Here is a 22,888-nt window from a genome sequence, read left to right on the forward strand (position 1 = left end):
TGGGTTTCTTTGGTTTCACATGGTGTCAGAGGAATACTCACCGGGCTCGTGTCCTCGGCTGAGGAGTCCTTTGTGCCTTCCGCGGTACCTGCTGTTGGGCAGTCTGTGTCACACTCCGGAGGCGTTTCTATTGGCAGTGGTTTGCTCACTTTTGTCCACATTATTTGATCACCATAATCTATAATCGCGTTAAAGCGATTTATAAAATCCTGGCCAACCAAAAATGGGAATGAGTCAACATGGGTCACGTGTACCGGGTGGTACAGTGTCATATTGCCAATCTGCATGTGAACCATTGCTATAGCTGTCAGGGTTGTTTTCATTTCTGAGAGACCCTGCATTTCTATAGCACATTCAGAGAGAGGTATTATCCTGTTAACACTGGCAGCGGCCGTCCTCAGCTCCTCGAACAGTTTAGCTGACATAATTGTTATGTCTGCCCCACCGTCCAAGAGTGCTTCGTGTGTGAGGACACCTTCGAGTGTTACTGACAGGTACGCCTTTTTGGCGGCCCCCTTTCTGATAAAGTTACACAGAAACCTTTTGGTTTTTTTCTGACGCTTTTTCACGCGTTCAGATTTATCTGTGTAATCTTGATTTGTCTGAACCGTCAGCACAGCAGAAGCTGTTTCTGAGTGTTCAGCTTGCGATGACTCGCCATCGTTTGTGTGTGTGTTTACCCCCCCTTCTTCAGATGAGGGGTTGTTTGAGTCAACAACAGTTATGTCTTGGTGTGTTTCACCGACATCTGTTATGTTGTCATTCGCGCCATTAGATGTAATGGGAATTACATCACTGCAAAGTGCTCCTGGTTGGGTTCCCGTGTCAGTGTGTTTCAAAGTTTCTAACAACCTGCGTATTTTCTCTGTCTCTTCCGAGTTCAGAGGTGTAGGGCCTTGTTTCTGGAACTTTTGTGATTTTTTCGCCTCGGTTCGTTTCGTCCGAGGTGGGGGACGGTCGGGTACGTCTTTCGGGGGTTCCTTTACGTACTGCCCCTGCCGATATGGTTTCTCATATCGTTGCGTCCTGCGCTCACCCCATTTACGATAATCACGTTCATCCTCTGAAAGAGGAGCATTTTTGTCCCAACGTGCACCTTCATTACGTGGTTTGTTATTTTGAACAGACTGTTTTCTCTCTTTCTTAGGAGGAGGTGGCGAAGCACGTCGTCCTTCTAGTTCAAGAGAGTGGGGTTTAACCTTTACACTAGGAAACACTTCAATGGGCGTCTTATCATGAGAACATGCTTCAAACACATTCACAGCACACTGTTTAATCTCACTGATGGATTTTTCTCTGAAATTTGCCATCATTTGTACTGATTTTTTAAAATCAGAGTGGAGATTTTTGGTGAAAACAAACTTAAAACCATCATCTTCTTCCATTCCGGTCTCATTTCTGTTACCAAAATAAGCTTGGAAGATTCTTTTGTAATAAACTTTTGGATGTTCATTCTTGCCCTGCGTGACCTTGTCAGCGGCTGGAAAACCAGCAGGTCCCGTGCAAGAGTCATACTCTTTGATCAGAGCCTCACACAGAAGGTTGTAATCCCTCTTCGTTGCATCTGGCAGACGCTCGATGAAGGTGAACACCTCTCTGTCCGAAGTGAGTCGTATCAGACTGATTTTATCCTCTACCGTAGCATTAGGATAAGCTCTCAATCTGAAATCCAGATCTTTGAGATACGCTTTTGTTCCTGCTGACCCCATAGGGCCGGGAACGAAACGTTGTACATATTTTGAGACTTTCTGCAAATCATCCATTGAAGGAGACTGTATCAACGGTCTCACATGCGTGATTGGTGCAGATTGGTCAAGGCCTGCTCCTACCGCCCATGGTGGGGGTGGGGGTGGCTGATAAGGAGGAAGAGGTACATATCGGTGCAGGTCTGTCCCTACCGCCCATGGTGGTGGGGGTGGGGGCATGGTGTCAGGAGGAAGAGGTACATATTGGTGCAGTTCTGTCCCTACCACCCATGGTGGGGGTGGGGGTAACGGCGTGTTGTCAGGAGGAAGAGGTGCAACAGCATCTGACTGGAGAGTTCGTGGCTGTCTCGGACCCTTAGACTGTTCGTCTTTGAGTCTCAGACCAGGCCGCCCCATATCAGAAATCTGGTTTATAGCTGTAGCTAAATTCTCCTCACAAGCTTTCAGGTCCTCCTGTGATGTCTGATATTTTTTTACTAAAATCAGCCATCGTCGGAGTGATTCCGTCTTCTCTGCCTTGCAAGCGTCCAGCTCCTTCAAGGCGGTCTGTAACTGTGCTTTCAGCACGTCGTTATCTGAACGCGAGGCTTGGTACGCTTGTTCTCTATCCTCTGCTTCCGATAGTGATGCTTCAAGTACTTGTAGTTTGCTGTTCAGCAAAGCAATTTCTGCACTTGTATCTTGCTGTAACTGAAACATCTGTTCATAATGTTTCGTCATGAGGACCTCGTGTTCGCTTCTAAATTGACGGACGTATTCTTCCGTTTTTTGAGCCAAATCTATTTCACTGTCTAACCTTTGTTTGAGGTAATCAGTTTTATCAACGGCCTTATAGAATGATTCTTTCAGCAAGATTGCAATTTTAGCCAGCTTTTCATAACTGGACTTTGTGATTTCTGCAGAGGTCACACTTTCTGCAACCTCCTTCAGATTGTCCACTAACTCTTTTGGGTTCATGCGCTCTGTCTGAGTCATAAATGGATGTAAGGACTCTCCGAGAAGCGCGAGCGCATTCTCCAAGTAGTCCGCAATTCCTTTTGTGTCAAAATCTTGTTCTAACGCACCTGCCATGTTTTCACTGTGTAGCAATTTATCTGTTTGAACAGTTGCAAGCTTTAGATATTTTACAGGTAAATATTTGTATTCAAGTCAATGAGTTTTCACACTTATTTTAGCTTTGGGTTTACACAGACGTACTGTTATAAGTCACTTATTCAAATGTGGGTACCTTTCTCAGGTTTTACCCCAATTCATGAATATTTAAGTAAATGCTCTTTCAGCAGTGTTACTTTTTGTGCTTATTTTCCACAGATACTAGAGTACCAAGCTGTTTTTAGTGTATTTACTCTAAAACACTGAATTTTTTATAAACCTGCAAATTTTCTTTTAGTCTCACAGCAATATTAGTTTAAAACATATTTTAAACCGTTCTGTTCCAGAAATTTGCTATTTTAAACAGTTACTCACCTGGTGGGTGAAAAGAGAAAAGAATTTGATGATGAGGAATAATCAGTCTTTCTTCAGAAAAACTGTATTTGCTCCTGTATAGCTTCTATTTAAAATTAAATAGAGAGATATTTTATTTAGGTGGTAAATTAAACAGAAAATCTCTTTTTCCTGATAAATTTACTCTTTTTTAGTGATTTTGCAATTAAACGTGTATTATCCTTCAAGCAAAATGAGTAAACTGTTCAACTCTGTGAATATTTGTAACTGTATCTGTTTTAAAAAGTTAATGTTTATTTTTGTACCTTATTTTTAAAGGATTAACAGTGAAATAAACTTTTTGGTGAATGCTTCTTTGCATAAATACCTATTACTTCTTAAAATGTAAGATAACAGTGTTTTATTCAGCTTTGAGGAAGTTTGTTAACTCAGAATTTGCCTTACAGAAAAATAAAAAGACGTTTAATTTCACTCTTTACCTAAAAAACGAAGTGAAATCTGTGATCTCACGTCTCGCCAGGAGATGTCAGTATTTCCTCAACAATTATAACTCCGTCACTTTTTGTGTTGTCCACTAGGGGTGCTATAACTTCCTGTGGCGTTCGGTTGACATCCTGTTGTTAGCCGCTTAGCTTGAAGTTAGCTTCGGCTAAACTCGGTCAAAATCAACATTTCTGAACGGATTTTTTACACAAACGTGGCAAAAGTTTTTGCAATCAGACTTTATAGCTTGAACATGAGTGTTTGGGACTGATAGTAGCTTCATTTAGTGATTTTAAGCGTAGTTTTAAGCTCCGGTCGTTAGCTTGTTAGCTTAAAATTAGCATCGCTAGCTTTGTTTAAAAACATCGTTTTTTGGCGAATTTTAAACTCTAACGTAGCAAAATTTCAGCAAGCAGGCTTCGAAGCACTTAACAGTGTGTCAACAATCACTTTAGGGGAGCTTTTTAGCTTTAAAAAGCAGATTTTATTTCCCTATGAAAATGAATTTCATATCCGGGTCACGTGACTGAAAATCACCAATGGCAACGCAGCGCAGGCTTGAGGGGAGATGACGTAGCACGTCAGTCAAATTTCTCAACCAATCAGAGCGCTCCACAACAGTGAATTCAACCAATCAGGAAGCGTTTTCTCTACCTAGCAAGTTAGGTTTAGCTTAAAATAGTTCGTCACTTTTTCGTCTTTTAAACCATCAAAATGCACTTTTTCTGTTAAAAATTGTAACGAAACAACTTCTAACTGTGTTCTGAGATGGCACTCAGCTTTTAAAACGTTTATCCATCTGTTCAAAATACTCGTTCAAACTGAACAGAACCGAACTGGTCACAGCCGGGTCTTAAAGCAGAACCTCGTACTTTTTAGACAGAATAACGTCTTCCACAGCTCATTAGCTCTTAGTTACACATAACAGACGTACCATTTCAGCTTACACAAGACTTATGACACAATTTCAGCTTTTAAAACATTGCCAGCCCAACGCTTAAACATGCAGCGTTTAGTTGCAGAGTGCAGCTCCAAGCGCGCAGCTCAGCCGCTGCGTAAACTTTACAGCTCATCAGCTGTTACTCTTTCACCATGCCAACACGTAAAATCAATTTACACACGGATTAAACAGTCATTCATGAAATTCGTACGGGCCACCAGTTTGTAGTGAGACGCGTGAGGTACGTGTCACTTGTTGTATGACAAATATATGGATATATATTTATGCATACTTTTCACGAGTTCTTCATTTTTCTGACTGTAAATGTCGTGCATTGAATTTAACAGAAATGTGAACGAGAGACGTTATTTATCTTTGACCCATCAAATGAATGGAATCATTTATTTTCAAAATCAAAGTTTAACATCAAACATTTACATTAATTTGGCAAAATATGAAAATAATAACAGACAGTTTCACAGAAAATGAACTTCAAATCACTCGGCGGTGATTTGAGGACTTTGCTTAAGATATTTCTAAAATATCTGTACTGATTTATGAGAGAGAGGTGGGTTTTAGAGTGAAAGGAGATTATCTTACAGAGAACTGTGTGAGGGAAGTTTAATCTGTTTAACCAGAAATTGCACGCTCCGTCAGATCCTCAGCCCGTCCACGGTACACTTTAGTCGAAGAAGAAGCCTTTACCTGGTTTGACGATAGATCAGCTCAGTAAGCATCCTTCAGACTGTTTCCAGCGCCTCCGTTAAGCACAGCTAAAAATCCTCGGAGAGTCGTGCGTGGTTAGCTCAAAACAGACTTATAATCCCAAACGTCCCTGGTTCTTCATAACTCCAAACTCTTCATAACCGGTTGCACTCTCAATCTGCTCATTCTGTTGGACTATCGGACCTGTTGTCAGCTCTCATTCCAACATCTCTCAGAACTCTCATTCTCTTGGAATTCTGGAATCCATAATTCTCTATTCCTTCTCTTCTCTTTTTTCATGAACTGAGAAGTTGCCACATTTTATTTGGGTCGACTTCCTGTTCAATTTAGAGCTTTCTGATTCGTGGAAGGACCAGAAAGAGGAGTGGATTTGTGACGTAAGATGTTATCATAAGTCAAGGATTGTTTACAACATACAGAAAAGATTATTGCAGCAACAGCAGACTTCGTGGAGTCTCACACTTTGTAATCTTTTCAAATAGTAAAACATGACATTTTTCTCGGTAAACATTTTAGTTGACCGAAAACCAACCTTTAACATACTTACGACAGCTTGCTCATTTCAGACAGAAAATCAAGAAAGGCATATTCAGGTGATTTCTTCTCTGAATGAGGAACAAAAATCATTACTTACTGTTTATGTAAAATAAAAATTAGTAGTTCTTTTCAACCTGTAAAGCATTGAGTGAACTAACACAATTTGATTATCAAAACATTTGTAAGACAGTAATGATTATAGAGGATTGTCTTTTCTGCTTGATTAATTCAAGAAAGAAAGTTCATCAGATGGCCCAGACTTATTCAGATCAATGAAAATAACAGTCTCTGTCCATCTGGTAGATTTGAGGTCACCTGGTTCACTACACTGCTGTTCACAAACGCTCTCCATCCAACCTCACTGAGCTCGAGCTGTTTTACAGGAAGAATGGGCAGAACTTCAGTGTCTCCATGTTCAACACTGATGGAGACAAACCCCAAGAGACTTGCAGCTGGAACTGCAGCTGGAACTGCAGCTGGAACTGCAGCAAAAGGCGGAGCTACAAAGTATTAACGCAAGGGGGCCCAATAATATTGCACGCCCCACTTTTCAGTTTTTTATTTGTTAAAAAAGTTTGACACATCCAATAAATTTCATTCCACTTCACGATTGTGTCCCACTTGTTGTTGATTCTTCATAAAAATTAAAATTTTATATCTTTATGTTTGAAGCCTGAAATGTGGCAAAAGGTTGAAAAGTTCAAGGGTGCTGAATACTTTTGTAAGACACTGTACATGTTGAGTTGTAACAACTCTGCCACCCTGATGGCATCTTATTCCAGGAAACTCTAAAGGTAAAACTATAGTTAACAGCACTATCGAGTTCTATGGGAGATTTTATTTGAAATAGAGTTAATTATTTTTAAAAGCATAGAAGTTACAAAAACTAAGTCATAGCATTTGTTTCACTCATGGGCTGAACATTTTGATACGGCGTATAATAGATAAAGTAACTAAATATGCAGTACCGCTGCTACGCTTTATATGTAGGAGTCTAATTTATGTATTTTTTTCATAATTTAAAAAATTTATATTTTATTTTGAAAGACTTCTTGCCATCTCTCGGTAACTTCCTGCCACTGACTAACGTTTTCCTTTGGCAGAGCTGGGTGCTTGTGGCTTCCAGTACCCACCCCTCATGGGGCAGGTAGTTGTAACACAGTAAATGCCCTCAGGTACTACGATGTACAACGACTCTTGCTCACGGTCTCAAATTCCCAACAATAACTCCACCCACTCTGTCATGTGACCAGAAATCTAACCTGAATGACCAATGAGGTACTCTCGAGGACATCCCCCAAGATATTAGATACTGTTCTTTCAGCTTTTCCCTTTGCAGTGGTCGCCACCGGATGCCCTGACACAACCCTCACCATTTAATTTAATTCAGTTTGTTTTATTTATATAGCGCCACGTCACAACAGAAGTGGTCTCAGGGCTGGGCTTGGGACCACACTGTGCTCCCTAGTGGCTGGTTTGTGCATTAGTATTCATACAAAGGTCCATGCTGATTTGGCGTTTCTACCATAAATAGTTTGTTTACCTGTAGTTGGTGCAGCGTCTACAACCGGAGCTTCTCCTGTTCCCAAATCAGTTTCTCTGGCCTCAGACTTCGGCTCTGGTCCAGGGCTGGTCTTCAACTCCAGCAGCCCCTGCTGGACCTCCGAGCACGTAGGTGGTGGCAGAGACAGAGGAGCAACTTTGTTCCTTGCCAGTCTGGGTGTGGACCATCCACTGGAGTCAGAAGCGCTGTCCCAGCCTTCCCAGACCCAGGGCCTGTGAGAATGCTCCATCAACCGACGGGTCAAACGGTACTTCAGAGAGTCCTCGTAGCATTTAGAAAACGTCTCCCATTTGGGATCTCTGAACTTTTTCATATACTCTGTCCTGACTTTCTTGGTCACCATCGTTTTGTGTATTTTTTTCTGTTTGGTCCAATCACACTAAAAAAGAAACAGACATAACAACCATCTTGAACTGAGCGGGCTCCAAACGTAAAATACTGTAGATATATATCAATAACTGCTGTAATGTACTTGACTTGTGACGACGGGTCAAGAAAATGGAAGTCTGTACTTCGATACATTTAGAGACATTGTGATAAAGACAGACATGTATAAAGACCAAATGTCTTTAAGCTGAATATGACCTCCTCACATCACAGCACACCCCTGAACTCTCAGTTCTAGATGCAAATTCTACGAACACGGGGACAAGACGAGTAAAATGTTGGCTCATCAAGTGTGACAGACGTCTGCATCTCAGTTTATACCTGGAGTTGAAACTGGTACAGTAGTAACATTAGAGCCACTGGAAATAAAAAGCTTTTGTTGAATTTTAAAGGCGACTGTACTCATGTTTCTACCTGGACCTCACCAACACTCCTGCTCTGGATCAGTCTGGCCCACAAACCATTCTGCAGTCACTTGTCAATACTTTCCGTTTCTTTAATTTAACTATGATCAACAAAAGACAGCAGTCTCTAATGTCTGTGCTGCAAACTGTTATAATGGAGAGCTGTGCTAGATCTAGCTCACCTGATGACGTCAGTCTACCAGGTTAATACCATGAGCTCATTTACTCCGAGCATCATATCTGCACATGCACGCGCTCTCCCTTTATCGCTTTGACCATTTTATTTTCCAGGTACCTTTGAAATCTGCGGTGAAAATATTAATTAACGATTAAATCGTTCGGCTGAGTTTAAATAAAGAAATACAACATTTATTGTTTATTCGTTGTCCATAAAAATGATTTGAGATAATTTTTTATGAATTCTTATGTAACAAAAATAATCACGCATAGCTTGGAAGGTTTAAATCCCTACGTATTTTATTGGTTTGTAATTACAGAGCGGGGGAATAATGTAAAATAAATGTAAAATAAATGAACGCGGTGTGGGTTAGAGTCGTGACGTCACCGCCTCACCTGCTCGCAGGTCTAAACGAGGTAAACACGAAGTGGACGGTTGTTCCCAGCCCTGTAAATGTTCACTTACCCCGGGGTCCAGTCATTAAACCGAGTCGGTCCGTTTCAGCTAGCTGCTGCTGTGAGCGACAGCTAGCACCGAGTCTGAACCAGGCTAGCATCAAAGCGAACAACTTCCGCTTCCGCCTTCAAAATAAAGTTTATAGACGGCGCGACGTTAGTTCGGAAAATAAAATAAAATACAACCAGGCTGCTTAGAAATCAAATCTGCGCTGGGATCAGGACTTTATGGCCTGCTAAGCTGTGAATATTATAACCTTTGTCTTAGGCTGCTGAAGTTTTAAGTAAAAAAAAAACTGAATTAGAAGAAATATTTTCAAGAAATCTGAAACTTCCGGTTTGTTTACAGAGGGATTTTTTTATCGCTGTCTTGGAAGAGAATGAGTTCAAATAATATAAACTTAATTATGATTTTCCAGTAGATGCAGGGACAGACCAGTGCACGTGCATCTTTAAACCCCCCAGATGTTGTTTACTTGTTTTTTTAAAGGGCCATTCCACCTCAATTTGCCAGCTTGATGTTTTTAACATTTTAGTTCAACGCTTTTCTTGAACAACTTTGAACTTAATGGGAAATATCAAGCTCCTTTTTTAATCTGTTGTCAGCTGACAATAATAAAGACATTCTAAACACAGATCCCTCATGGTACTGGCAAAGTCTTCAAATCATGAGATGTTTAGTTTGGCTCTCCTGTATGGGGTGCCCTTTGTAAAGTTGCACAGTCAAAAATAAACATCAATATTTTGGTTTATTTAGCTTTTAATAAGAAAAAATATATAGTTTTGTTTTTTTTCAAAGTCATATTTTCACCATGTTATTCACACATTTATAAATGTCATAGTTCCCAACTAAATATTTAATTTACAAGATAAATATTTAGTTTACAAACTAAATACTTAAATTGCAAGTTCAATATTTAGTTAGTAAACTAAATATTTAGGTATAAATTAAACATTTAGTTGGGAACTATGACATTTATAAATGTGTGAATAACATGGTGAAAATATGACTTTGAAAAAAAACTATATTTTTTCTTATTAAAAGCTAAATAAACCAAAATATTGATGTTAATTTTTGACTGTGCAACTTTACAAACGGCACCCCATAGCTTGGCTCTCCCGTGCTGCTGAATATGATTCATTAAATATAAGCTGTGTTTGTCGTAAAGTTTTATGAAAAATATAACGTTACTATTCTAGTCTCACTCACGTTTGAAAACAGACTAATATAATACAATTACTGAAAGATGTGCTACACAGTAAATTATTTTGGATTACATATCAGTTTGGATTATCTCCCCTTTTTATTACTAAATGTTCTGATATATTTAGAGGATTTCAAAACTTTTTACTGGGTATCAATTGTTCACAACATTATGTACTTAAATGTGGGCTTGGGTCTGTGTGAGGTCTATTGTTTGTCAATAAGAGAGTACATTTAAAAAAAAGAAGTAAACATTTTAATGTTTTAAGGTAAAACAATCTAACAAAATCAAAATCTGCAAAACTAAATATTCTAGCTATGTAATAAAATGATATTCAAAGTGAATAATGTGGCATAAAATAGGATTGAGTTCATGTAAGGACATCGCCCACACTGTGAGATGTCGCTCCGTGTACGATTTAAATGATTCTCAGATAATGAAGCATCAAATTTTAGCTCAATATCTGAAACTGACTGAGTTAGAGTCTTTTCTGGATTGGCGCTCTGTTGGCATCTTGAGTCGGGTTGACTTTAAACGTTATAGACGGTTGTAGATGTACATTCAGTGATTACTTCCTTAAAGTTTGATTAAAGTCTGTCCAATAGTTCACGAGATGTTTTGCTAACGAGCAGACAGTGCTGACTGTTTTAAGCAAAAATAGCACATGAGGAGTATTGCTTGAACTGTGTTGAGGATGATCTCAAAACAAGCTAAAACACAGACAGACATGGGCAGAAACATTATTTCTGCTTCACCCTCGATAACATGTGACAGATACTTATCATTATAAATAACACACAGCAGTCCTAATAAGACAAGGCTTTTATTTGCTTTAAACGCTGTTTGTTTTTGGTCATTTCTGTTTCTTCTTTCATTCAGTTGCTCCAAGCTGGATTGTGTCATGCCTTAAAGCTCATCTGCACGCCAGAATTCATTCACACTCAAACATCACATTCATCCGAGAAGGAATAAATTACTTATGTACAAAAAGCTGTTTGATCCCTGCAGGTGAACAATAACCATCTCGTTAAGAGTCCTGGGACAGCAGTGTCCTGCTTTGGATCTCTAACTGGAGGTTTCGGAGGCGCCGTGTTTAGAAGCACTTGCGGTGGACAATGCTGGGTCCAGCCTCATCGTACTCCTGCTTACTGATCCACATCTGCTGGAAGGTGGAGAGGGAGGCCAGGATGGAGCCACCGATCCACACTGAGTACTTGCGCTCCGGAGGGGCAATGATCTGCACAGGAGGGAGAAAGATAAGAGAAATTTTACTGACAGCACCTCATATCACAGGTCTTGAGTTAAACGGGCCTGCATTCTGAAACCTGTAGTCTTTTTTATGGTTCGAGTTACAAAGCACTTCAGTGCTGCATGATGTCAGTTTAACCATCTTGTTCAATAAAATTCATCTAATCTAAAGACAATCTGAAAACTTTTTTTCCCAACTTGCTCTTGACGAAGACGGGCACTTTCTTTTCCTTCTCCTGCCTCCCTCCTGTTTTGCTCTTGTCCTGTGGATCTTTCTCAGAACCTCTCTTTACATCTTCTGAACCATAAATTATGGATCTGATCAGCCGGTCTCTTTAAGCTATTGATCAAATTTTCTCGACAAGAAAACAGGGCGCAGGAGAGCCCTCATGCCCCGAAGGGACACATGACGCGTACATAATTGGATTACGACAACAGGATTATCAGCTTTTGGGAATTGGTAGGTACCTGGGATATCAACAAATTAGGAAAACGTTGGCAGCAGTTTTTGACAATGGTGAGGCTGCCAGCCTGTGCGAAGGATTGTGCCATGCTTCAAGAGCTCAGACTCAGATGCTTTGCGAGCCTGGAACTCTCTGGCATGAAAAAATAGACCTTGAAGAGGCTACAAGCACAGACCAGCAGAAGAACCCTCATGCCCTGAAGGGACACACGACGCGTACATAATTGGATTACGACAACAGGATTATCTGCTTTTTGAAATCAGCAGGTCCCTGGGATATTGACAAATTAGGAAGATGTCGGTACTGCAGCAGTTTTTGGCAATGGTGAGGCTGCCAGCCTGTGTGAAGGATTGTGCCAAGCTTCAAGCACTCAGACTCAGATGCTTTGCGAGCCTGGAACTTGCTGGCATGAAGGAATCGACCTTGGAGAGGCTACAAGCATGGACCGGCTGTTTGGATTCACCACTGAGTGTACCAGCAGAGCTATGAAGGCAGACATGAAATCAGTAGAGCCGGCCTGCCCCAGAACAATTGTTTATCTGAACATGGCTTCCCCACTTGGCCTTGGATAGGCCAACTTATCTCACATTGCTCCTGGAGGATGTGTAAATCATGAAGCTCTGCTCCTGCCCCACCCCCCACCCCCACCCCAAGAACATCTGTGGCCCCTTATCAGAGCGGAGCTGGCTGATAGACACTGTTCCATCTTATCAGGACTATGGAACTTTCTGGCAGTGTTTACAGACAATATCACCGCCTTTGTCCCCCCCCCCCCCCCCCCACCACCACCACCCTAAAGCAAAATGTCTTATCTTAGTTGATTTTTTGTGTGCTGATAGTTCTTTGCTACCTTACACTGTGTTCTGTTCAAGGACACAGTGTGAGAGACCTTTTTTTTATATTTTCTTTCTTCGTGTTTCTCTTCCCTTTTCTTATCCAAACGATAAGGGCAGCGCTTCACAACGAAGCTGCAGCCTCCGTGCACCTCCGTCTACCCTTGTTGTCTTTGGACGGCTGCACTGAAATGTATTTTCACTGTGCTTAATTGTGCAATGTCAATAAAGTTGATTCTGATTGTGAAACTCACTTTTAAATTTTCAAACCTCTACATGCAGTAGTTGATTTGATTACTTGGTCAACAATAGTTCAACAATAGCATACCAAAGCTCTCTGTTTACCGGTCGGTCTACGTTCCTACCCTCATCTATGGCCACAAACTCTGGGTAGTGACCAAAAGAATGAGATCACAGATACAGGCGGTTGAAATGAGTTTCCTCCGCAGGGTAACTGGACTCTCCCTTAGAGACAGGGTGAGAAGTTCAGTTATCCAGGAGAGACTCGGAGTACAACCACTGCTCCTCCACATGAAGAGGAGCCAGTTGAGGTGGTTCGAGCATCTGGTAAGGATGCCCCCTGGGCGCCTCCCTTAGGAGGTGCTTCGGGCATGGGAGGAGACACTGGGGAAGACCCAGGACACGCTGGAGAGACTGCATCTCTCAGTTGGCCTGGGAACGCCTTGGAGTCCTCCCAGAAGAGTTGGAGGAGGAGGCTGTGGAAAGAGATGTGTGGCCCTCCCTGCTCAAACTGCTGCCCCCAAGACCTGACTTAGGAACAAGTGGAAGATGATGGAGAGATGGCCCAAATACTGTATGTTACAGCATCTATTTTCCAGGCATATATTATGAAGATATTTGACTAACCGACCCACCAATTTTGATTTTTAAAAGACAATTGTTTCTGTAAGTTCACATTCCAAAGACTCACATGAACCAACACAAACACTTAGCGTCTCTCCTAAAAGTCTTTGTTAAAGTCGTTAGGAGGACTGATCCTCCCTCAGGTGTCACTAAGCTGTTGTACCTTGATCTTCATGGTGCTGGGAGCCAGAGCTGTGATCTCTTTCTGCATGCGGTCAGCGATACCCGGGTACATGGTGGTACCACCGGACAGCACGTTGTTGGCATACAGGTCCTTACGGATGTCAATGTCACACTTCATGATGCTGTTGTAAGCAGTCTCATGGATGCCTGCAGACTCCATCCCTGTTCAGGTGCACAGCACCAAGGATCAGATTAAACAACAGAGTTCCATCAAGCTCTTCTTTATATGGACAGCTGTTGGGCTGTCTCCAAATGAATGAAATGAGCTCAACTCAGTTACACACCAATAAAGGAGGGCTGGAAGAGTGTCTCTGGGCAGCGGAAACGCTCGTTGCCGATGGTGATGACCTGACCGTCTGGCAGCTCATAGCTCTTTTCCAGGGAGGAGGAGGAAGCAGCGGTGGCCATTTCATTTTCAAAGTCCAGAGCAACGTAACAAAGTTTCTCCTTGATGTCACGCACAATCTCACGCTCAGCTGGAAGCAGAGAAACACAGAGAAATTAGATCCTCTTCACCCAAAAAAACAAAACTATTCAATGAGTGCTAATCTAAAAACGACACCACTGACTATTGTAGTTTCACTTAGCAATGTATGGAAATATTTCTGCCACAGATCCATTAAAAAGCCCAGTGATACGATTTAACTAACAGGAAATAGAGCCAATATCCTGAATTGACAGGTTTACCAGTTGTTACGAAGGAGTATCCACGCTCGGTCAGGATCTTCATGAGGTAGTCGGTCAGATCCCGGCCTGCCAAGTCCAGACGCATGATGGCATGAGGCAGAGCGTAGCCCTCGTAGATGGGCACGTTGTGAGTCACACCGTCACCAGAATCCAGCACAATACCTGACAACAAAAACAATGTGAGTCCACTTTTACCTCGAGTCTGTGGTGAGCTGCATACAAGGATTCAAAAAGGATCGATCACAGCTTTACAGAAGTAAATTATAAATATAGTTCCAGCACTGCACTAGTGTTACCTTCATTTTGACAACTGGTGTCAGCTTTTTTCTAACACTGACCTTGATTATTTACAGACAACTTTCTGACAGATAATTCTGACGAATAGTTTAAGTCCTCAGGGTCATAAAAATGTGTTTAAATAGTGTGAAACTTATTTCTTTAAGCTGAAACAGAATCTATAGAATCTGGCTTCTCAATTGACACCCTTTTATTGTTTGATATATTCATGAAGCCCCCTGACTCACCCGTGGTACGTCCGGAGGCGTAGAGGGACAGCACGGCCTGGATGGCCACGTACATGGCGGGGACGTTGAAGGTCTCAAACATGATCTGTGTCATCTTCTCCCTGTTGGCCTTGGGGTTGAGAGGAGCCTCCGTCAGCAGGGTGGGATGCTCCTCGGGGGCAACACGCAGCTCGTTGTAGAAGGTATGGTGCCAGATCTTCTCCATGTCGTCCCAGTTGGTGATGATGCCATGTTCAATGGGGTACTTCAGAGTCAGGATGCCCCTCTTGCTCTGAGCCTCGTCGCCCACGTACGAGTCCTTCTGACCCATGCCGACCATCACGCCCTGCATAAGACAGAGGGGGAGAGGTTGGGTCTGACTCTTTAAATACTTGATAAATACTCAGTGCTTTAGTCTGTACAGTATGACTTCATTTAGACCTGCTGCATCTGTCTTATGTCAAAGAAATTTATTCAAACAAGAGAAATGACATTTTCTGCAAAAATGCCGAGTGTTGAATGACTGTGCTGAAATTTACTGAAGCTGAAGCTGACTTGACTACGAGAAAAGCTAGAATGAGCAAAACAAAAGCTTAAAGCTAAACTTAACAAAACTGTAGCTAAATGCTAAAATTAGCAAAACAGTAGCTAAAAGATAAAATTGAAGCAAGTATGCTGAAATAGAGACCAAAAGGCAAAAAGGTTTTCAAAATTTTGAAGTTTTCCATTTTGGTCAGTGAGAAAAAAGTTAAATTTTCAAAAAGTATAAGTTACAAAAATCCAAAAGCCATATCTGTAATGCTTTGAACTAAATGAGTGTTTTAATATGTTTAAAATAGATGAAAGTATGCAAAGCTCAAACAGCATATGGAAGAAACTCTAAACAGAAAAACCATAAAAGTGACTCAAAGCAGGTGGAGCTGAGAAAAACAGGAGCAGCCAAGAAGGCCAGAAATCACAACTCCTTCATGTGAGGACGGAGAACTGATCAGGGAGAAGGAAAGCTGTAAAAGTTTGAAGTACCACGGCAGCTTATGGTTTTCACAGCGTGGCTCTTGCATACCTGGTGACGGGGGCGGCCCACGATGGAGGGGAACACGGCCCTGGGCGCATCGTCTCCAGCAAAGCCGGCCTTCACCAGGCCGGAGCCGTTGTCGCACACAAGAGCGGTGGTCTCATCGTCGTCACACATGACTGCGGATCAGAGAGGAGGGGAGTTTTAGAGCTTCACGACTCCAAACACAGGAAGATGAAACGTTGGCAAGTTATAGATCAGATTCTTTCAAGTCGTTGTAAAGCCCTGACACGTTGGGGTTCGTCCGCAGGTGTTCTTTTATCATCGCTTTCTAAGTTTTGTGTTTTAATCAAACAACCCCACAGAAAACGTCTGCTACGTCTCAGTAAGTGAATGATCATGACCCCGTCATGTTAAATAAGCTTCTCAGGCCGGCACTGTTTCTGGACTGTGTACCACAGGAGCTGTTGTATAAAACTGTTTACGCTGATGCTCGTTAGGCAGCAGGCACGAACATCGTTAAAGGCCCAGAAATCAGTGAAGGGATGCATGTTGCTCGTCACTTTCACGAAAGATCAAATTAAGCTGAGCAAACGGTCACTTCCACGGTTACGTTGTGAATTTCCCTCGACTACAACCACTTCAAATTTTAGCGCAATGTCTGTGAATCTGTTTTTGTTTTGTAAGGTCAGTCAGATGCAGCAGCCACCTTAAATTTGATTTACTCCACAGGTTTATCAGCTATAGATGTACATCCAATGATTATTTCTGAGAGTAGAGTTTGAAATCCAAACAGAAATCAATCTGATATTTTGCTGACACACCAAAGGAGTAGCCTCCAAACATTCAGTGGTCAGATTTTAATATGTGTTGTGCTTGAAGAATGTATTTTCTACGATGTTCCACCGCCACACCAGATTCTTTGTCCATGAAACTGACTGCTAGTCCTTTGTTGTGTTTTCTACCTCCAGTTGGCTGTGATGGACATCTTGAACTGGGTTGACCTAAACCTGGTTTTTACTTTGAGACAGCTGAATTAAAATCCATCCAATAGTTCTTAAGATGTTTTTTGTCAACTGACTCCTAACTTTAATAACAACAAAGATGAGGTTACGTGTTGAGGCTCAATCTAAACTTCTATCGCACTGGATTCTGGGTCAGTGTGTAACTTTGACTGAACTATCAACTGGCTGAAGTGGTCAGAAGAACTGACTCCAGAAGTTACTCAATTCTAAAGATTACTGCCTGCAAGTCCAGACACAATTTGTCCAGTGGTTTAAGAGATATTTAGCTAACAGACAGACACATGGAGGGCTAAAGACATTATCTCCCGCCTGTTGCTGCCATGATAAAACCACACGATGCCTTCAAATGCTCTGATATACAGTCTGAACTTTCTGAAGGGAGTGGCGGTGCAGAGGTTACTGAAGGTGGGCCTGTGATCGGAAGGTTGTCGGTTTGACTCCCTGGACAAACAACATTAAAATGTTGGTGGAGAAGGTGAAACACCCTCACCTGCCCCACCCCTTGAGCAAACCCCCATCATCTGCCCTCAAACAGGTCTCTCTTGAAAATGAGTCCCTCATTGAGCCTACCTGTATAAATAAAGATAAAAAAATAGGCCTAACAATAATAATAATAATAATAATAATAATACCCAAAAAAATCATTAAGACTTTCTGTTCAAATGCAGCTATGAGGTTTTTATGACGTTTTTTTAAGTTCAGTGAATTGAAGTTTTTAATAAAATGCCTCAAAATCAAACGAGCAATTTGCAGAATGTAACATAAAGACTATTCAAGATGTTTTTCCAGAGCAGCATTGTGTATAATTTTGTGGACTGGTCCTACAGTTTTTGCGCTGCACTTGAACGCATCACTCTGGTCCCTGACGGTCCTCGTCTGTTGATTAAACCAAACTCTTTCTCTGAGAAGTTTGCTGCTGCCAGGTCCCATTAACCGCTTAAACCGGATTATTTTCCATCTGCTCCGCTCAGTCCACCCCACAACAAGCCAGAACCCACCCAGACCTGCACCCAGCCCCCCAGTCCAGCTGCTCCAAGCCGCTTACCTCTGCTCGTGCCCGGCTGTGCGTGAGGAGACCCGCTGCTGCTCCTCTGAGGACGGTGCTTGCAGAGCGGCCGTCAGGTCCTTATATACATCTTTTCCTCCATAACAAGGAGAGCTTTTTTCCTCCAGACAGCCACTTGGAATGTCCGAGGGTTTGGAGGAATTCAACCCGTGTTGCGGCGCTGCGTCCATATTTGGTTGCGCGTTTGGCTGAGGCTCGTGCGCTGCCCGGGACATATATGGAGAGGATAACCCAGCGCGGGGCGCACTAGCCCGTGTATGGAGAAGAAGCTCACAGACCGTCCAGACCCCCTCCCTGGACAGAAAACATTACTCTCCCATTCAGCTTCTGTGAGGAGAAAACAGGTCCAGCCCTGGTGCCTCCTCAAGATTTCAAAAAAGAAGCATCCAGCTCTCAGAAAGTGAAAAAGGAACTCTAACAGGGGGTGTAGAGGGAGGGGGACAACTGTCCACATATTCAGCTGAGAAATGTAAGAGAGACTGAAACCTAAAGAAAAACAGGCGTCCCAGGCACAGTTGATCTGAAAAGTTGTTCCTGAGCATGGAGCAGGAGATGGATGGACATTGGGGCCTTCTTCTCTGTAATGAGGGTGTTGCTTTGGTCAGTTGTGGTGAAGAAAGAGCTGTGGTGAAAGGCAAAACTCATGATTTACTAGTCTGTTTGCATTTCAACCCTCGCCTGTGCTCACGAGGTATGAATCAGGACTAAAATAATGAGATCCGGACACAAGTGGCCAAAATGAGGTTCCTTCGTAAGGTGGCCGGACTCAGATGAGCAGCTCAGACTTCTGGGGGGAGCTCGGAGTAGAGCCTCTGCATCGAAAGGAGTCAGTTGAGGTGCTTCTGACATCGGGTGCCTCCCTTTGAAAGTTTTCTGGGCATGTCCCACTGAGACTCTGGGGCAGACCCAAAACTCACTGGAGGGATTTAAATCCTGTCTGGCCTGGGAACACCCTGGGATCTGGGAACACCCTGGGATCTGGGAACACCCTGGGATCTGGGAACACCCTGGGATCTGGGAACACCCTGGGTTCCCCCAAAAGGAGCTGGAGAATGTTGCTGGGGAGCGAGTAGCATGGGTTTCACTTCTGGATACGTTGCCTCCATGAGCTGCCCAGATAGATGGAGATGGAGGCCGTTGATTTTTGGAACACTTTTTGCAGGGGTGGGGCGTGAAAATGAAAAAGCTGTTTGTTCTTAGTTTCCTATAGTTGTGTTACACACGAGCAGTTTTGAAGAAGAAAATGAAAATGATTTATTTTTTATTTTATTTATGAGTCAAAATGCTGCTTTAACTTTGAAATAAAAAAGCAATTCAATTCAATTCAGTTTATTTATATAGCGCCAAATCATAACAAAGTTGTCTAAGGGCACTTTACAGAATGATTCACATACATGAAAAACCCAGTTAGTAAAGTTCTCTATCTAAGGAATCCAGCAGACAAGTTGAATCTTGGCTTTGTTGCAGTCTCCCATCCTGAGCAAGCACAGTGGCAACAGTGGAAAGAAAAACTCCCTTTTAACAGGAAGAAACCTCCAGCAGAACCAGCTCAGGACAAGAGGCCATCTGCTTTGACCGGCTGGTTGAGAGGACAGGAAGGGGAGACAGACGAACACAGAATGGTAGGTCCAGATATAGGTCCAGGTCCAGGTGTATCTGAAAGACAAAAAACACGTTAAGCATAGAAAAAATAAATTACAAATACAAAACAGTTTGAGCAGAGTAAGTAAAGACAGTAGCAGAGTGAAAATTGTGGTCAGTTTGTCCTCCAGCAGTCTAAGCCTATAGCAGCATAACTAAGGGACAGCTCAGGAAACCCAAGCCGACCCTAACTATAGGATTTATCAAAAAGGAAAGTCTTAAGCCTAGTTTTAAAACTGGATAATGTGTCAGCCTCACGGACAGAGATTGGAAGTTGGTTCCACAAGAGAGGAGCCTGATAACTGAAAGATCTGCCTCCCATTCTGTTTTTGTAAACTCTAGGAACCACAAGTAAACCTGCAGCCTGAGAGCGAAGTGTTCTGTTAGGAAAATATGGAACAATAAGATCTGTAATATAAGATGGAGCTAGGTTGTTGAGAGCTTTGTAGGTTAGAAGTAAGATTTGAATTCTATTCTGGATTTGACAGGGAGCCAATGGAGAGAAGCTAAAACTGGAGAAATATGATCTCTCCCAGTAACTCCAGTTAAGACTCTGGCAGCAGCATTTTGGATCAACTGAAGACGTTTTAAAGAAGTATTTGGACACCCAGATAATAAACCATTGCAATAGTCCAGTCTAGACATGACAAATGCATGAACCAGTTTTTCTGCATCATTTTTAGATCAGATGTTTCTAATGTTAGTGATATTACGCAGGTGGAAGAAGGTGGTTCTAGTAACGTTTTTAATGTGGGGGATAAAAGACGTGTCCTGATCAAAAATAACACCAAGATTTTTAACATTAGAGCTGGAGGACAGATTAATGTCATCTAAGGAGGGAGAAAGACTGAAAAATTCATTCCTAAGGTGCTCAGGTCCAAAAACCAAAACCTCAGTCTTGTCTGTTCAACAGGAGAAAATTAAGGGTCATCCAGGTTTTTAAGTCTTTAAGACATGCTTGTAGTCTAAGTAGCTGATTGGATTCATTGGGTTTAATGGACAAATATAATTGTGTGTCATCAGCATAACAATGAAAATTTATCCCATGCTGTTTAATAACATTTCTGCTAATTAATTTTAATTTTCAAATTTGACATTTCAAAATGAATTTTGGTCACTTTTTACAGGGACATATTTTGAAAAATAAATGTTAAATGACTAACCTTTAGCTAAATGTATCTTCCAGCTACCAATGTCCACTTTTTCCACTAAATGGCAGATCAGTTACTGACTCACGCTGGTTGATGACCCGAACCCTCGCACAAGTCCAAGATGCCAATTAACCCAACTCAGGTGACTCAAACCGAATCATGTTAGTGAGTGACTCAAAATATGTCAAGTACATAAAGTGATCCAAGATTACTGCCTCAAATATATACTACCTCTTAAAAATAAGGAACAGCGTGTTTCTTAGTAAGGAACACTTCGTTTGTGTTTCAGGACATTTCTCTATTTTAAGACACATTTGTCAACACTGAGTAGCAGACAAACATCGCTGAGCAAATGTTCTGATTTATCCATGAGCAGATCAATAAAAACAGAGTTTTGTTGGTTTGCTGCTCTGGAGCAAACGTGTGTGTTCACACAATGCCAAGATGGAAATACATCAGCAATGAGCTTAGAGAGAACAGGGAACTTTAAAAGGTAATGTCCAAACAATGTCTGTCAATTCTACAGAGAGAAATATTCATTTGTAGAACACCTGTAAGACAGCTGTCAGTCTTCCCAGGAGTTGATGTCCAAGCAAATTCACCCCAAGATCAGACTGTGCAATGTTCAGAGAAATTACTAAAAAAAAAAGCAGAGCTCCAACTCAGACTATGCAGGCCTCAGTTAGCAGGTTAATGACTGAACAAGTCTGACTTGTCTCAAAGGGTTTCAGGAGAAATAATTTTCACTACGAGCACCACAACAGCACAATTTAGGTTTTGTGTCTGAATGAACACAAACTTCTGAAGCTATGTCCTTTGGACAGATGACACCAAATGAGATGTCTGACAAAAATCTAAATCTGTCTTGAGAACCAAAGCTTGTCTTGAGACTGTAAAGATGAAGGTTTGATTCCCAGATACAGACAGACAGATAAAACAGACAGACAGATAAAACCAAACCAAAGCTTAGTTTTATTTTTTAATTTAATTTTTATTTACACAGTCTCGTTGAGTCACGAGAACTCATTTTGAAGAGAGACCTGTTGGGGAGCAGATGATGGGGGTTAAGGGCCTTGCTCAAGGGTCCAGAGTGAGGTAAATAGAGGCAGGTGTGGGCCTTTCTGTAACGAACCCCGTATAATGGACCAAAATCACCACCACAAAAATCAATTAAATAAAAAGTTTATTAACTGATGAAAACGGCAGGATGGACCTCGGCAAGCTTTCGCAGACTGTGGACCGGTTCCAGGTTCCAATCACCGATCCACACGAACAGTCTAAAGATGGAGAACGGTTAGTGGTTGTGCAGGTGACGAGAGTGAAGACAAAGTCAGATGAAAAAACAACCACTAACCGTCTCAGTGATGATGGGGGTTCTGAAGCGCTGAAGCGGGTCCAGCTGACCCGGATGACTGCTGGAGGAGCTGGGTCTGGTGAGAGACGACAGTCGGCAGCAGCTGAAGCTTGCAGCGAGGTCTGCAGGATAAGTTGGTGTCTCCAGCACCGAGCGTGATCCAAAACAAGCGAGTGGTGGAGAGTGGAGCTGGTGGGGATGATCCGTGAGACGTGGTCGAGCAGGCGTGGGTCAGAACCGATGATCAGATGCCGAGATAATCCAAGGAGCAGACGAGAGACGAAGTCAGGAGGTCCGTGGGTCCAGAAGCCGGGAGGTCGAGCCGAGAGGAAGAGAACAGGAAACGACGGGAGGACAGAAACGAGTAAAACAGGAATACAAGGACTTGACGGGACGGGACGGGACGGGACGGGACGGGGACAGAGCGTGGTCATGAGCGCGAGGTATTTACTAACTAAAAGTGTTCAACTACCGGGCACTGAAAAAGAGTCAGCTGTGAGCTTATAAAGGGAGAGGAGGACAGGTGCAGCCAGTTGAGCGCAATCAGCGCTGCTGGCTGCAGTGAAGACAACGTTAAACTAGAGGTGAAGACAAACCTCAACCCACATGCAGAGAAAGAAAAAGAAAAACAAAAGAGTAGATCCCCAGAACCAAAACAAGTGAACAGAGTGACACAAAAACCTAACTGACAGACGTGATTCGTGACACCTTTCATCTTTTCCACCCACATTTTGATGTTGTTGGTCCAAGGAGTTGAACCGGCGACCTTTCAATCACAGGCCCACCTTCTCTAACCTCTGCCCCACCTCTCCCCCAGTTAGTG

At 42.3% G+C, this 22,888-nt stretch overlaps 2 protein-coding genes across 3 annotated transcripts in view; both read right to left on the reverse strand.

Moving 5' to 3' along the window:
• ccsapa (centriole, cilia and spindle-associated protein a) overlaps nt 1-8,922 on the reverse strand; it is a 24,902-nt gene extending 15,980 nt beyond the window's left edge. Inside the window, exons 1-2 of the mRNA XM_037690622.1 lie at nt 8,837-8,922; nt 7,382-7,781 (exon numbers count right to left, since the gene is read on the reverse strand). Of these exons, the coding sequence (XP_037546550.1) occupies nt 7,382-7,745 (364 nt within the window). The 5' untranslated portion in view covers nt 7,746-7,781; nt 8,837-8,922. The remainder of the gene's footprint in view (nt 1-7,381; nt 7,782-8,836) is intronic.
• Nucleotides 8,923-10,853: 1,931 nt separating this feature from the next.
• acta1a (actin alpha 1, skeletal muscle a) lies at nt 10,854-17,989 on the reverse strand. 2 transcript variants are annotated; one of them, XM_037690012.1, is made up of 7 exons: nt 17,899-17,989; nt 15,877-16,007; nt 14,835-15,159; nt 14,311-14,472; nt 13,908-14,099; nt 13,604-13,785; nt 10,854-11,268 (listed from the first exon to the last, which is right to left on the reverse strand). In XM_037690012.1, the coding sequence occupies exons 2-7, from the start codon at nt 16,003-16,005 to the stop codon at nt 11,125-11,127; spliced, it is 1,134 nt and encodes a 377-aa protein (XP_037545940.1). In that variant the 5' UTR covers nt 16,006-16,007; nt 17,899-17,989; the 3' UTR covers nt 10,854-11,124. The 2 variants fall into 2 exon arrangements, with proteins under 2 accessions (XP_037545940.1, XP_037545939.1); XM_037690011.1 differs by lacking the exon at nt 17,899-17,989 and adding an exon at nt 17,344-17,412.
• Between the last annotated feature and the right edge of the window lie 4,899 nt (nt 17,990-22,888).

Source organism: Nematolebias whitei, chromosome 16 (genome assembly GCF_014905685.2).
Source record: "Nematolebias whitei isolate Nwh7 chromosome 16, NemWhi1, whole genome shotgun sequence".
Taxonomy (NCBI): domain Eukaryota; kingdom Metazoa; phylum Chordata; class Actinopteri; order Cyprinodontiformes; family Rivulidae; genus Nematolebias; species Nematolebias whitei.

What these genes read in the sequence shown, in the direction of transcription:
- acta1a (XM_037690011.1), bottom strand. Translation starts at nt 17,374, where the DNA reads ATGATGGGGGTTTGCTCAAGGGGTGGGGCAG. An exon ending in TTGCTCAAGGGGTGGGGCAG is followed by an intron (nt 16,008 to 17,343) that starts GTGAGGGTGTTT and finishes TCTGATCCGCAG; the next exon opens with TCATGTGTGACGACGATGAG. An exon ending in CGCCTCCGGACGTACCACGG is followed by an intron (nt 14,473 to 14,834) that starts GTGAGTCAGGGG and finishes TTTTGTTGTCAG; the next exon opens with GTATTGTGCTGGATTCTGGT.